The 13,572-nt window shown below is 44.7% G+C and overlaps 1 protein-coding gene across 1 annotated transcript in view; it reads left to right on the top strand.

Annotated features, from left to right (window-relative positions):
- Positions 1–628: 628 nt before the first annotated feature.
- The window catches only part of VPS4A (vacuolar protein sorting 4 homolog A), an 801,876-nt gene continuing 788,932 nt past the window's right edge, over positions 629–13,572 (top strand). Inside the window, exons 1-2 of the mRNA XM_044081635.1 lie at positions 629–633; positions 1,012–1,139. Of these exons, the coding sequence (XP_043937570.1) occupies positions 629–633; positions 1,012–1,139 (133 nt within the window). The remainder of the gene's footprint in view (positions 634–1,011; positions 1,140–13,572) is intronic.

Genomic DNA, 13,572 nt, shown 5'->3' with positions numbered 1-13,572 from the left:
CCCCCGGTCCTTGTTGAATGAAAGTTCTTACAATTAGGACAGGCGTTTTTATCATAGTCTCAGCAGAACTGGCCTCTTCAGTCATGTGTCATGCTTTACTCTTTATTACTGAGTTTATTGTCACTGTGTTATGGCTAACAAGATCTGAGAGTACATGGAGAGATGCATTGTGTGTAAGGGGAGTGTCCAAGAGTTGCTTTGTTTGCTAGGAGCTTAGTAATGGCCGAGTCAGATCCATAACCCATCTGTGAGGAGAGATGAAAAAAAATCAACATTACAGATAAAACATTATGGTGAGTACGTAACTTCCCTTTTTTAGTCATGCAAGTTGAGTAGACCTTGCTAGAGTGAAGTAAGGTGTTTGCTGGTCTTGTGTAGCTGCTGTTCACAAAGCTAATAGCATTTGCATGCCTAGTGGGCAGTGTTGTGTTGTGGCCTAGAAAAAAGATTTCTACTGTTGGACTTAGCCCATGTACCAAGTGCTTGTAGGAGGGTCATTCTAATTTCTTTCTTTTTAAAGCTTCGTACCCCATGTTAATATTTGGAAGATGTTGATGCAGTTTACTAGGACTAGACTGAAAAGAGAGAGATTAAGAAAAAGCTCCCAGTACTTTGCAAAGCAACAAAAATGGGGTACTTTTAGACTTTTTCTATTGTTTGTTTTAGTTCCTTCAGTTCTAAGTTGTGATGGTCAGAATATGAAAGGAGTACTTTTGTAGAGGAACATGGTTAGATTATTAAGCATTTGCTGAATTTGATGTTTCTAAGTGTTTACATCTTTCTTGTAAACATTATTCTCTTGGTTTTTGTTGAACAGATTACTGTGGCTAACCAGTCTGACTAAACTATATGGTCATTTAATTTGACAGCAAAATATATCTGACTGAGGTTCTGTCCGAGTGAAGGCTAAGTTATCTGGTTAACAGAGCTTAGTGGTTTGGTAAATGAAACCTGCCTGAGTAAGCCATTCTTTAACCTGTCTGCTTCTGAAACGTTTTCCTTAACTGGGAGGAGTGCTTTGAACGGGGGCTTCTTTGCTACTTTGAATGCTTATTATTTTTTATGCATTTATTACAGAAGCGACAGCGACAGTGAAGGAGAAAACCCAGAGAAGAAGAAGCTACAAGAGCAGCTGATGGGTAAAGAATTTGACTAAAACCTTTGAGCTAGATTGTTATGAAACCTGTTTGTCTAATTGGTAAAGGTCACATTGTGTGCTGCTCCTCAAAGGAAATGCTATGAACACAGGTTTCTTGTGATAGGCTATGACTGCACTCAGACTGTTTATTGGGGACGAGGATGAACACAGGATGCTCTTCGTGTTTCACTGTTGCAGTCATTACATTTGGGTAATCTGCTTGCAGGTAGCCCTCAGTCGGCCTGAATGTCAAAGTCTTGGATCCCTTTGTCAGATGCTGTCCCTTCATCCATGTCGTCAGGGGTATAAAACATGCAGCCGACACCATTACATCAGTCTCTCTTGCCGCGTAGAAGCAGTTTGCAAGTGCTGGTCGGCCAACTCCTGAAATTTTCGTTTTCAAGTTTCAGAACCGAAGTCTTCAAAAAAGCCAAGTACCCCGTTGGGGATCCTTTTACTTGCTCTAAACCAATGTCAGTAAAAGTTAACAATTGTATTATCTGTGGAAAGCAAATACCTCCTAAAGATTTTAATTCGTACTGCATTCCTTGCTTTAGCCCCAGATCACGACGTCCCTCACTGTCAGTTTTGTGCCTTATTCAACCCCCAAGCTATTAGTAGTTTTTTTGCAACAAATTATTTCGGTACTCTGTTTAACTATCCAGAAATGGCTTCGGTAAGCCATCCAACTACCGACATTCTGAAAAATTGTAAAGATAAAGACAGAGACAGACCACATAGGTCCAAAGCTGCTGATGACGCTTCCGTTAAGCTAGTCGCCAGTTTGCCGATGCTCAGTGAGGCGCGTTCGCAGCCCCTTATAGCCACTACTTCAGATTTGCAGGCCTCTACTGAGACCCATTCGGAGTCCGGTATGCTGCAAGATGCTTCTTCCACCATGGAACCTGAGGTTGTCTCTACTTTGGATAGGTCCGGAGCTGCTGTGCAGGCACTGGCTTCTGAGGGTGTATTCAGGCCTATTGACTTGCATTTCAGACTGACGCCATCTTTTTCTTCAAGGCCTAAAACTCGACCCATGCCTAAAAATCCAACGTCCAAACCGCATGGTCAGGCCCATATGCCTAAAAAACAAGAATGGCTGAAGACCTTACTATTTTAATTAGGGGAAGCCAGCCTTCTCCCTTTAAGAGATGTAGAACTGATTTCCCTTGTGATTCTTCTGATCAGGATTCTGAAATTTCTGTTTCTTCTATTTACCAGGATTTGCCCTTATCTACCTTTTGAGGATTCTGATGCAGAGGACTCCATTCCCTCTGCTTCCCCTCCAGAGGATTTCTCTTTTGGTGAAACCTTGCACACTCTTAGGGAGCATTTCTGCTAGGAAAGCCAGGATTACTCTGACTCCAAAAAGAGGCTTAGGGAATTCTTACTCCTCCCTCAGCACAGGCATGTAGCTATCCCTCCTGTCCTGGACATTGTAGATGATGCCTTCTTGGAATCTAGCATGGCCCCAGACACTTTACCTCCAGCTCCCAGGAAACCTGACAGGTATTAGAGTACCCGACTCTCTCAAGTTCCTCTTCAGGAATCCTACTGCGGACCCAGAGACCATTTCCTAAGGACCTAAAGGCATTAAGGCTACTACTGCCAACCCCCCTACCCCCTCTGATGGAGATTCTAGGGCCTTGGACAGATGGGGTAAGAAGGTATACACTTCTGCTACTTAGGCCTTTAGGGCCTTATTCTTCCAGCTTCATATATTAAAGTATCAGCAGCATATTATGGGACTATTTAAACAGAAAATGATGTTGATTCCTGACTCTGCTGAAAATAAAGAATTACAGGATTTAATGCATTCTGCTGAACAAGTTGGTAAACATACTTTGAGGTGTGGTTTTGACTCTCTGTAAGCATCTTGCAGGGCTGCTGTCACTGGGTCTGTTCTTAGAAGGCATGCTTGGCTCAAGGAGCAAAATTTACCAGATCATGTTAAAGCTAAATTACTGGATGCTCCCTTAAACCAAGACCACTTGGTTGGCAACAAAGCAGAAGTCGTCCTTAAAAAGATGGATGAAAAAGATAAATCTATGCAAACTGTTAAAGATTTTCCTGCAAGTACAGCCTCCCAGATTTAGTAGACATTGGCCTTCTAACAATTGGTCCTTTCCTGTCTTTTCCAGGCCTTCTCAGTCCAAACCCAGGAAGAGCAGACCACCTAGGCTACAGTCTCAAGGTACTCACAGGCCTAAGCTGTGGGGGGCTCCCACTTCCAAAGCTGGAAGTAGTAAGACTCCCCCCATAGAAAAATGTCACAATGACTTAACCTTCCAAGCCGTGCTCAACTGCCTGATCCCTTAGGGGGAAAGATCACCATGCATGCAAAAAAATGGGAACTCATTACCCTGGACAAATGGGTTTTAAATATAGTTTCCCGGGGATAGAGATTCCACTTCCACTCCTTACCAACCCCAAACGGTTGGCCAGACCTACCCCCAAATCAGTGGGCAGAGGCTGAACAGCAGGTTCTCTCTTCTGCTGGTACAGGTTAAACAGCCCCTATACTTAGAAGAGAAAAGGGGACAAGGTTTTTACTCTAGACTTTTTCTGGTACCCAGAAAAGACAGCTCCTGGTGTCCTATCCTGGACCTGTCTATTCTAAACACCTTTTTGGTAATCCCACAATTCAAAATGCTAATACTTAAACAGCTGCTTCCTATGCTAGGCAGAGATGCCTGGTTGGCAACCTTAGAGTTAAGGAAGCTTACCTGCACATCCCAATAAGGGAGTCTTGCAGGAAATACCTACTCTTCAGAGCAGGCTGCATGCACCATCAGTTCTCGGCACTTCCCCTTGGCTTATCTGCTGCGCCCAGTGTATTCACAAAGTGCCCGGCTCCAGTCATTGCATTCTGCAGGCAAAGAAATATTCAAATATTTTCATACTTGGATGGTTGTCTAATTCAGGCAGAAGGACAGGACATGCTACTAAAACATCTGGCATTTGTAAAGAAACTTCTAACCTCACTTGGGGGTACACCATAAACGAAAAGAAATATCATCTAGTACCCTGCCAACAAATTGTTTTCCTGGGAGCAAGCTTTAACACAACTTCCCAGATTGCTTACCTCATGCCAGAGAAACAAGTTTATTTGACAGCCTACTTCAAACTACTGGTCACAAAGACCCAGCTATCTGCAAGGAAAATACTGCAAGTCCTGGGGTTCATGGCCTTGTGCATTCTACTAATTCCGTATGCAAGACTGCATATGAGGAAACTACAATGGTATCTAAAAAGCTTATGGTGTCAGTATTCTCAGGACTTGGAATCGATGATTCCTATCATTCCTTGTATAAAGACAGAGTTCCTTTGGTGGGCAGAGGCCTGCTACCACAACAAGGGACTGCCATTCACTCTACCCCCTGCCGCCCAAACCCTCGCAACAGACGCATCAGACTATGCATGGGGGGCTCACTTGGTAGGGCAGTGCATTCAGGGCAAATGGAACCAGAGTCAGATGCACCTTCATATCAGTCAAAAAGAAATGTTAGCTGTACAGAATTCCCTGACTGCCTTCAAGGATCACATTCTTCCAGGACAATTATTGGTAAAGACAGACAACATCACTGTTACGTGGTACATGAACATCACTGTTACGTGGTACATGAACAAGCAGGGGGGGAACCCACTTGTCCCCTCTCTGCAGACAAGCCATGGCTGTGTGGAACACATCCTTGAGCTACCAAGTGCACCTACAATCTCAGTTCTTGCCAGGCAAGCTAAATTCACTGGCAGGTGACCTAAGCAGAAATCTCATGGACCAACACCAGTTGAAACTGGAACCAAAGATATTCAACCTTTTGAGAAACAAATGGGGGAATCCAGCGATAAACCGGTTTGCGCCCCCCCCCCCCCCCCAGAACTACCAATTGGACAAATTCTGCATAAGGACTTCCCACAGTCAAGCTTGGAAACTGGATTCCCTGTCCACCTGGGAAAGCCTCTCAGTTTATGCCTTTCCCCTTCTGCCTCTCAAGTTCTGCTAAAGATCAAACAGGACACACCAAGGACAATACTGATTGCACCAGACTGGCCATGCCAGCACTGATTCCCCCTCTTGCGCAGTATGTCACTGCTGGAACCATGGCACCTGCCTCAGACCCCTTCCCTGCTGCCCCAGCAGGAGGGCCAGATTCTGCACCCTCAGCTTCGTACCCTGAACCTTGCAGCCTGGCTAATTCCTTGAGCTCTTCAATAGCATCCCTCAGTAAGCAGGTGTTAGATTTCATTCTGGAGGAAAGAAGGCCTAGTGCTAGAAAATCCTATGCTGAAAAGTGGAAAAGATACTCTTCCTGGAGCCAGACTCGGGATGGGCACAATGGTGCCCAGCTTACCACATATTCCTCAGTATTTAACAGATATGCTTCACAAGGGCCTATCCTTCTCGTTAGTTAAAATTCGTGTGTCTGCTATTTCAGCACATTATAATACTAAGCCACCCGTCTTCTCTCACCCCTCCTAAAGCAATCCCTCAGAGGGGCCAAAAACTTAAGACCACCCAGGAGAGCCCCTATCCCAGCCTGGGACTTTAACTTTTTATTGGAAAAGCTCACTCTGCCTCCTTTTGAGCCAGCTGCAACTGCAGAGTTGAAATTCCTTTCTTGGAAAACAGCCTTCCTTCTAGCCATCACTTCAGCAAGAAGGTTGTCTGAATTACAGGCCCTCATGGCAGTGGAGCCCTTCATCATCTTCCATGCAGACCGGGTGTCCCTCAGGACCAATCCTTTTTTTATGCCCAAGGTGGTGTCTAGTGTGGCCCTTAATCAGTCCATTCATTTGCCTACTTTTTTCCCTAATCCACATAACAAAGGAGAACAAATACTGCACTGTTTGGACATGCACAGATAACTTAGATTTTATTTGGACAGGACTAAGCCTCTCAGAAAATCTGAATAGCTGATAGTTGGCTTTGCTGCAGGGGCAGAAGGGAAGGCCATTTCAAAGCAAACCATTTCTAAGTGGATAGCCCATTGCATTAATTTCTGCTATACACACTATGGAAAACCTACCCACAGGGGATAAGATTACATTCCACCAGGGCTGCATCTACCTCTATAGCCTTTCTCAGAGGTGTCCCTACCAGGGACATCCTAGAAGCTGCTACCTGGAGCTCTGTACATACCTTCACCAAGCATTACCACATGCCTATTTTTTCTAAATCCAGAGCTGGTTTTGCCACTGCAGTCTTGCAGGGCTTAATAGCTGGACTTCCTCCTCCCTTCCTTAGCTTTGGGAATCTACCCAAATGTAATGACTGGAACACTGCTGCAGTCATTACATTTGGGTAATCTGCTGGCAGGTTGCCCTCAGTCGGCCTGAATAACAGTCTTGGGTCCTGCATCGGTTGCTGTCCCTTCCATGACGTCAGGTCGTCAGGGGTATAAAACATGCAGCCGACGTCATTACCTCAGTCTTTCTTGCCGTGCGGTGCCCGAAGCAGAAGCAGTTCGCAAGTGCCAGTCGGCCGACTCCTGAAATTTTCATTTTCGAGTTTCAGAACCGAAGTCTTCAACTTAAAGCCAAGTACCCCATTGGGGAAAATTTCTTGCTCCTTACCGATGTCAGTAAACATTAATAATTGCATTACTTGTGGGAAGCAAATACCTCAAAGATTTTCATTTGTACTGTATTCCTTGCCTAGGCCCTGACCACGATGTACCTTGCTGTCGGTTTTGTGCTTTATTTAATCAGCGCAATATCCGTCGTCTGTACATTTTTGCCTCTAACTATTTCGGTTCTCTGTTTAATTATCCAGAAATGACGTCGGTTAGCCATCCAACTACCAGAATACTGAAAAAACGTAAAGAAAAAGAGACTGGCTGTTGAGGTCCCAAACTTCCGACGACACTTCTAAGCCAGTTCGCCGGTACTCAGTGAGGCGCTTTCACAGCCCCTGATACCCGCTACTTCTGATTCACAGGTCTCTGCTGAGACCCTTTCAGAGTTCGGTATGCCGTGAAATGCTTCACCTATGGAACCTGCAGATGTCTCTACCTTGGATGGGTCCGGAGCCGCTGTGCAGGCACCGGCTTCTGAGGGTGTATTCAGGCCTACAGTCTTGCATATTAAACAGACTCCACCTTCTATACTAAGGCCTAAATCTCGAGCTATGTCTAAAAAACTGACGCCCAGGCCACATGTGCCTAAAAAACAAGTGATCAAAATGTCTGAAAATTTAATTACTCTAATCAGGGGTAGTCAACCCACCCCCCCCCCCCTCTAAGAGGCCTTGGCCTGAGCTTGACTATGAATCTTCTGAACAGGACTGTTTCTTCTGACTCTTCTAAAGACCTGGATTTGTCCATACCTACTTATGAGGATTCTGATGCAGAGGATTCCATCCCTTCCCCCCCTGAGGACTTTTCTTTTGGGGGAAACTTTACATACTTTAAGGAAGAATTTCCACTGGGAAAGTCAGGAATTTTCTGAATCCAAAATGAGGCTTAGGGATTTCCTCCTCCTACCTCAACATAAGCCTTTGGCTATACTTCCTGTACTAGACATTGTTGATGTGTTTTTGGAATCCAGTATGGCCCCTGATTCCCTGCCTTTGGCTCCTAGTAAACCTGACCGATACTGCAGAGTACCCGAGTCCCACAAGTTCCTTTTCAAAAATCCTGTTGCGGACGTTTTTCATGGGACCAAGGGCATTAAGGCTTCTACTGCTAAAAATCCTATCCCTTCTGATAAAGACTCCAGAGTGCTGGACAGATGGGGTAAAAAGGTTTATACTTCTGCAACCCTGGCAATCGGGGCTTTAAACTGTCAATTTCTTATGCTAAAATATCATCAACAACCTATTATGGGACTGCTTAAACAGAAAATTATGTTGATTTCTGACTGTTTGGAAAATTAAGATTTACAGGATTTACTGCATTCAACTGAACAAGTTGGAAAACGTTCTTTGCAATGTGGTTTTGATTCTTTAGAGGCCTCTTGCAGGGCTGCATTTACTGGGTCTGTGCCTAGAAGGCATGCTTGGCTTGAGGAGCAATCTCTGCCTGATCATGTTAAAGCCAAATTGTTGGATGCTCCTTTGCATCAGGGCCGTCTGTTTGGCAATAAGGCTGAAGAAGTTCTAAAAAGATGGAAGATAAAGCTAAATCTATGCAAACTGTGAAAGATTTCTTACAAGTGCAACCTCCCAGATTTAGTAGGCACTGGCCTACTAAGAACTGGTCCTTTCCAGCTCCTTCCAGATCCACTCAAGCCAAACCCAGACACATCAAAAGCACCAGGTTTCAGACCCAAGGGACTCAGAACTAAGCAATGGGGTGCTTCCACTTCCAAATCTGGAAATAACAAGACACCACCCTGTGGTAAACAATCTCAATGACTTTCCTTTAAAATTACCAAGCACTTACCTCTCAGCCGCCCCTTTGGGGGGGGAAATTGCTCTTCATGCAAAAAACTGGCAACTCTTAACCCAGGACAAATGGGTTTTAAATAGTGTCCCAGGGATACAGATTTCATTTTCCGCACATTGCCAACTCCAAACAGGTGGCCAGACCTGCCCCCAAATTAGTGGGCAGAGGCTCAGAAACAAGTACTTTTCCCCCTAAACATGGGGGCTATTCGACTAGTACCAGAAGAGGAAAAGGGACAAGGTTTCTATTCCATACTTTTCCTGGTACCCAGGAAAAGACCAATCATGACGTCCAATACTGGACCTGTCTACTCCAAACACCTTTCTGGACATTCTAAAATTCAAGATGCTGACTCTTCAACAGTTACTTCCTATGCTAGGCAAAGATGCCTGGTTGGCAACTCTAGATTTAAAAGAAGCTTACCTGCATATCCCAATCAAGGAATCTTGCAGAAGATACCTACGTTTCAAAGCAGGCTACTTGCATTATCAGTTCTCTGCAGTGCCCCTTGGCCTGTCTACTGCGCCCAGGGTATTCACAAAGTGCGTGGCTCCAGTAATGGTATTTTGCAGGCAAAGAAATATTCAAATATATCCATACCTGGACGATTGTCTAATTCAGGCAGAAAACCAGGCCATACTTGCACAATATCTCATGTTTGTAAAAAGGGTTCTAACTTGTCTAGGGTACACCATAAATGAAAAGAAATCACAACTGGTACCCTCTCAAAAAATTACATTCCTGGGTGCAAGCTTGAATACAACTGCCCAGATGGCTTTCCTCACGCCAGAAAATCAAATTCATTTGGTGACTTACTTCAAACAGGTGGCCACAAAAACCCTGCTATCTGCAAGACAAATACTGCAAGCCTTTGGGGTTCATGGCCTCCTGCATTCTTTTAATTCCATATGCAAAACTGCATATGAGGAAACTTCAGTGGTACTTAAAAAGTTTATGGAGTCAACATTGCCACAGCCTGGAAACAATGATTCCTATCATACCTTGTCTACGCCTAGAGTTCCTATGGTGAGCAGAGGCCTGCTACCAAAACAAGGGACTGCCATTCACACCACACCCTGCTGCCCAAACCCTGACTACAGACACAAGACTATGCATGGGGGGCACATCTGGCAGGGAAGTGCATTCAGGGCAAATGGAGCCCAAATCAAATGCACCTACATATCAATCAAAAAGAAGTGCTAGCTGTACAGAATGCTCTGACAGCCTTCAAGGACTACCTTCATCCAGGACAACTAATGGTAAAGACTGACAACACCACAGTTATGTGGTACATAAACAAGCAGGAGGTACACATTCCTACCCCCTGTGCAAATTAGCCATGGCATTGTGGAACACAGCCTTGAGCTACCAAGTACAACTACAAGCTAAATTCCTGCCAGGAAAATTAAATACACTGGCAGACGGACTAAGCAGAAACCTCATAGACCCATACTAGTGGAAACACTGATTTTCAACATTTTGACAAGCAAATGGGGGACCCCAGACATAGATCTATTTGCCTACCCCAGAACTACCAGTTGGACAAGTTTTGCACAAGAACTCCTCACAAAAAAGCCTGGAAAGTGGGTGCTCTGTCCTTCAGCTGGAAAACCTATCGGTTTACGCCTTCCCCCTCTGCTCTCAAGTCCTGGTAAAAGTCAAACAGGACAGACCAAAAATGATTTTGATTGCTCCAGACTGGCCACACCAACACTGGTACCCGCTCCTGCGCAGTGTCTCTAATATCCCCATGGCACCTGCCATACACCGTCCTTACTGTCTCAACAGGAGAACCAGATTCTGCACCCTCAGTTCCCTACTTTGAACTTTGCAGCATGGCTAATCACTTAAATTCACCCTTAGCATCCCTCAGCAAACTATGATGGCTGTCATCTTGGAGGCGGGACGACCTAGTACTAGAAAATCTTATGCTGACAAATGGAAAAGATTCTGTGCTTGGAGTCAAGCTCAAGGGATGAGCACAGCAGCGCCCAATTTACCTCAGATTTTACAATACTTAACTGAGATGCTTCACAAGGGCCTGTCTTTTTCCTCCATTAAAATCCACGTCTTAGCCATTTCAGCTCATTACAACACAGAACCTCCCCTCTTCTCTCATCCTCTGCTCAACCAGTACCTCAGAGTGACCAAAAACTTGCGACCACCCAGGAGAGCTCCAACCCCTGCCTGAGACCTTAACTTTGTATTGGAAAAACTCACTCTGCCTCCTTTCGAGCCAGCAGCTACTGCAGACTTAAAATTTCTTTCTTGGAAAACAGCCTTCCTTCTGGCAATTACTTCAGCTAGAAGGATATCTGAGTTACAGGCCCTTATGGTAGTGGAGCCTTTCATCATTTTTCATGTGGACAGGGTGTCACTCAGGACCATTCCATCCTTCATGCCGAAGGTGGTATCCAGTGTGGCTCTTAATCATTCCATTCATTTGCCAACTTTCTTTCCCAATCCACAGAACAAATGGGAACGGATTCTGCATTCATTGGATGTACACAAACAACTGAGATTTTACTTGGACAGAACTAAAACTCGTAAGTCTGAACAACTGCTAGTGGCATTTGCTGCAGGGGCAGAGGGAAAGGGTATTTCAAAACCATTTCTGAATGGACAAGCCATTGCATTCATTTCTGCTACAAGCATCACAGAAAGCCTATCCCCCAGGGGATCAGATCTCATTCCACCAGGGCTGCATCTACATCTACAGCCTTTCTCAGAGGTGTTCCTACCAGGGATATTCTAGGAGCTGCTACCTGGAGTTCAGTTCATACTTTCACCAAGCATTACCATTTCCCAATTTTCTCTAAATCCAGAGCTGGCATTGCCACTGCTGTCTTGCAATAGTGAAACTCGCAGAACCTATTACAGTTGTGTACACTTACTATAAATGTAGATGTTAGTGTATTCACTGTCGCAGTCCTGGTTACCTTCCCTCCAGCCCCTGTTATTTTTCTACCTCTACTTTCTGTTCCTATGCTTAAAAGCATTTTTGGACTATTTGCTTTTGATTGGAGGTATATTGCTGTAATTTAATATATTTTGCTCCCCATTCGGGAGGCACCTGACATCTGGGGCAAGAAAAGCTGAGGTAATGATGGTTTGCTGCATGTTTTACTGACGTCATATAAGAAGGGACAGCAACTGATGCAGGACCCAAGACTTTGTTAATCGGGCCAACTGAGGGCAACCTGCCAGCAGATTACCCAAATGTAATGACTGCAACAGTGAATACACTCTAACATCTACATTTATGGTACGTGTACACAACTGTACTTTGTGTACACTTAACATAAATGTAGATGTTAGTGTGTTCACTTTTGCAGTCCTGGTTACCTTCCCTCCAGCCCCCTGACTTTTCTTGGCTATACCTTTCTTCTTGTTTAGTGTATTACAGCTTTCTGGTGTATTTGTTTTTTGTTGGAGGTGTAACTTAACATATAGTTGCTTCCTATTATGGGGGCACCTGACATCTGTGGCAAGAAAAACTGAGATAATTATGTCGGCTGCATGTTTTGTACCCCTAACGACCTAACGTCATATAAGAAGGGACAACAACCGACGCAGGACCCAAGACTTTGATATTCAGGCCGGCTGAGGGCTATCTGCAGACAAATAACCCAAATGTAATGACTGCAACAGGTAATACACTCCAGCATCTACATTTATGGTAGGTGTACACAACTGCACTTTTCTTCTGATGGGCTATGGCTGCACTTAGCCTGTCTAGTGGGGAGGAGGATGAACACAGGGATGTTCATTTTTCACTGTTGCAGTTATCACATTTGGGTTATCTGCTTACATGTAGCCCTCATTCGACCTGGTTATCAAAGTCTTGGGTCCTGCGTCAGTTGCTGTCTCATTTACCATGACGTCAGGGTTATAAAGGATGCAGCCAATGCCATTACATCAGTCTTTCTTGCTGTGCGGTGCCCGAAGCCGAAGCAGTTTGCAAGTGCTGGTTAGCCGACTCCTGAAATTTTTGTTTTCGAGTTTCAGATCTGAAGTCTTCAACTAAGCTAAGTACCCAGTTGGGGATCCTTTTTCTTGCTCTAAACCGATGTCATTAAAAATTAACAGTTGTTTTTCTTGTGGAATGCAAATACCTCAGATTTTCATTCGTACTGCATTACTTAGGCCCAGACCAGGACATACCTTGCTGTCGGTTTTGTCTCTGTTCATTTTCGCATCTAAATATTTTGGTACTCTGTTCAATTATCCAGAAATGGCATCGGTAAGCCCCCCCCCGACTACCGACATTCTGAAAAAAACGCAAAGATAAAGACAGAAACAGACCACATAGGTCCAAAGTTGCCGATGACACTTCTCCTAAGCTAGTCACCATTTCCCTGGTACTCGATGAGGCGCTTTCGCAGCCCCTGATACCCACTACTTCAGATTCGCAGGCCTCTACTGAGACCCATTCGGAGTCTGGTATGCCGCAAGATACTACTTTGACTGTGGAACCTGCGGATGACACCAGCTTCTAAGGGTGTATTCAGGCCTACTGACTTGCATATAAAACAGATGCCATCTTCTTCTTCAAGGTCTAAAACCCGATCCATGTCTAAAAAACAGATGCCCAGACCGCATGGTCTGGCCCCCATGCCTAAAAGACAAATGAAAAGAATATCAGGGGAAGCCACCCTTCTCCCTGTGAGACCTCTAATCAGGGGAAGCCACCCTTCTCTCTCTGAGACCTAAGACTGATTTTCCTTCTGATTCTTCTGATGAGGATTCTGAAATTTCTGTTTTCTCTGATGACCAGGATTTGCCCTTATCTACCTAATGAGGATTCTGATGTAGATTGCTCCATTCCCTCTGCTTCCCCTCCATAGGATTTATCTTTTGGTGAAATTGTGCATACTCTTGGGGAGCATTTCTGCAGGGAAAGCCAGGATTACTCAGACTCCAAAAAGAGGCTTAGGGAATTCTTACCCTGCCTCATCACAGGCCTTTAGCTATCTGTCCTGTACTGGACATTATAGATGATGACTTCCCGGAATCTAGCCTGGTCCCTGACACTTTATCCTGGAAAAA

This window comes from Protopterus annectens, chromosome 8.part1 (assembly GCF_019279795.1).
Source record: "Protopterus annectens isolate FY-2018-M chromosome 8.part1, PAN1.0, whole genome shotgun sequence".
NCBI lineage: Eukaryota > Metazoa > Chordata > Ceratodontiformes > Protopteridae > Protopterus > Protopterus annectens.
This window is presented reverse-complemented; position numbering and strand designations above follow the sequence as displayed.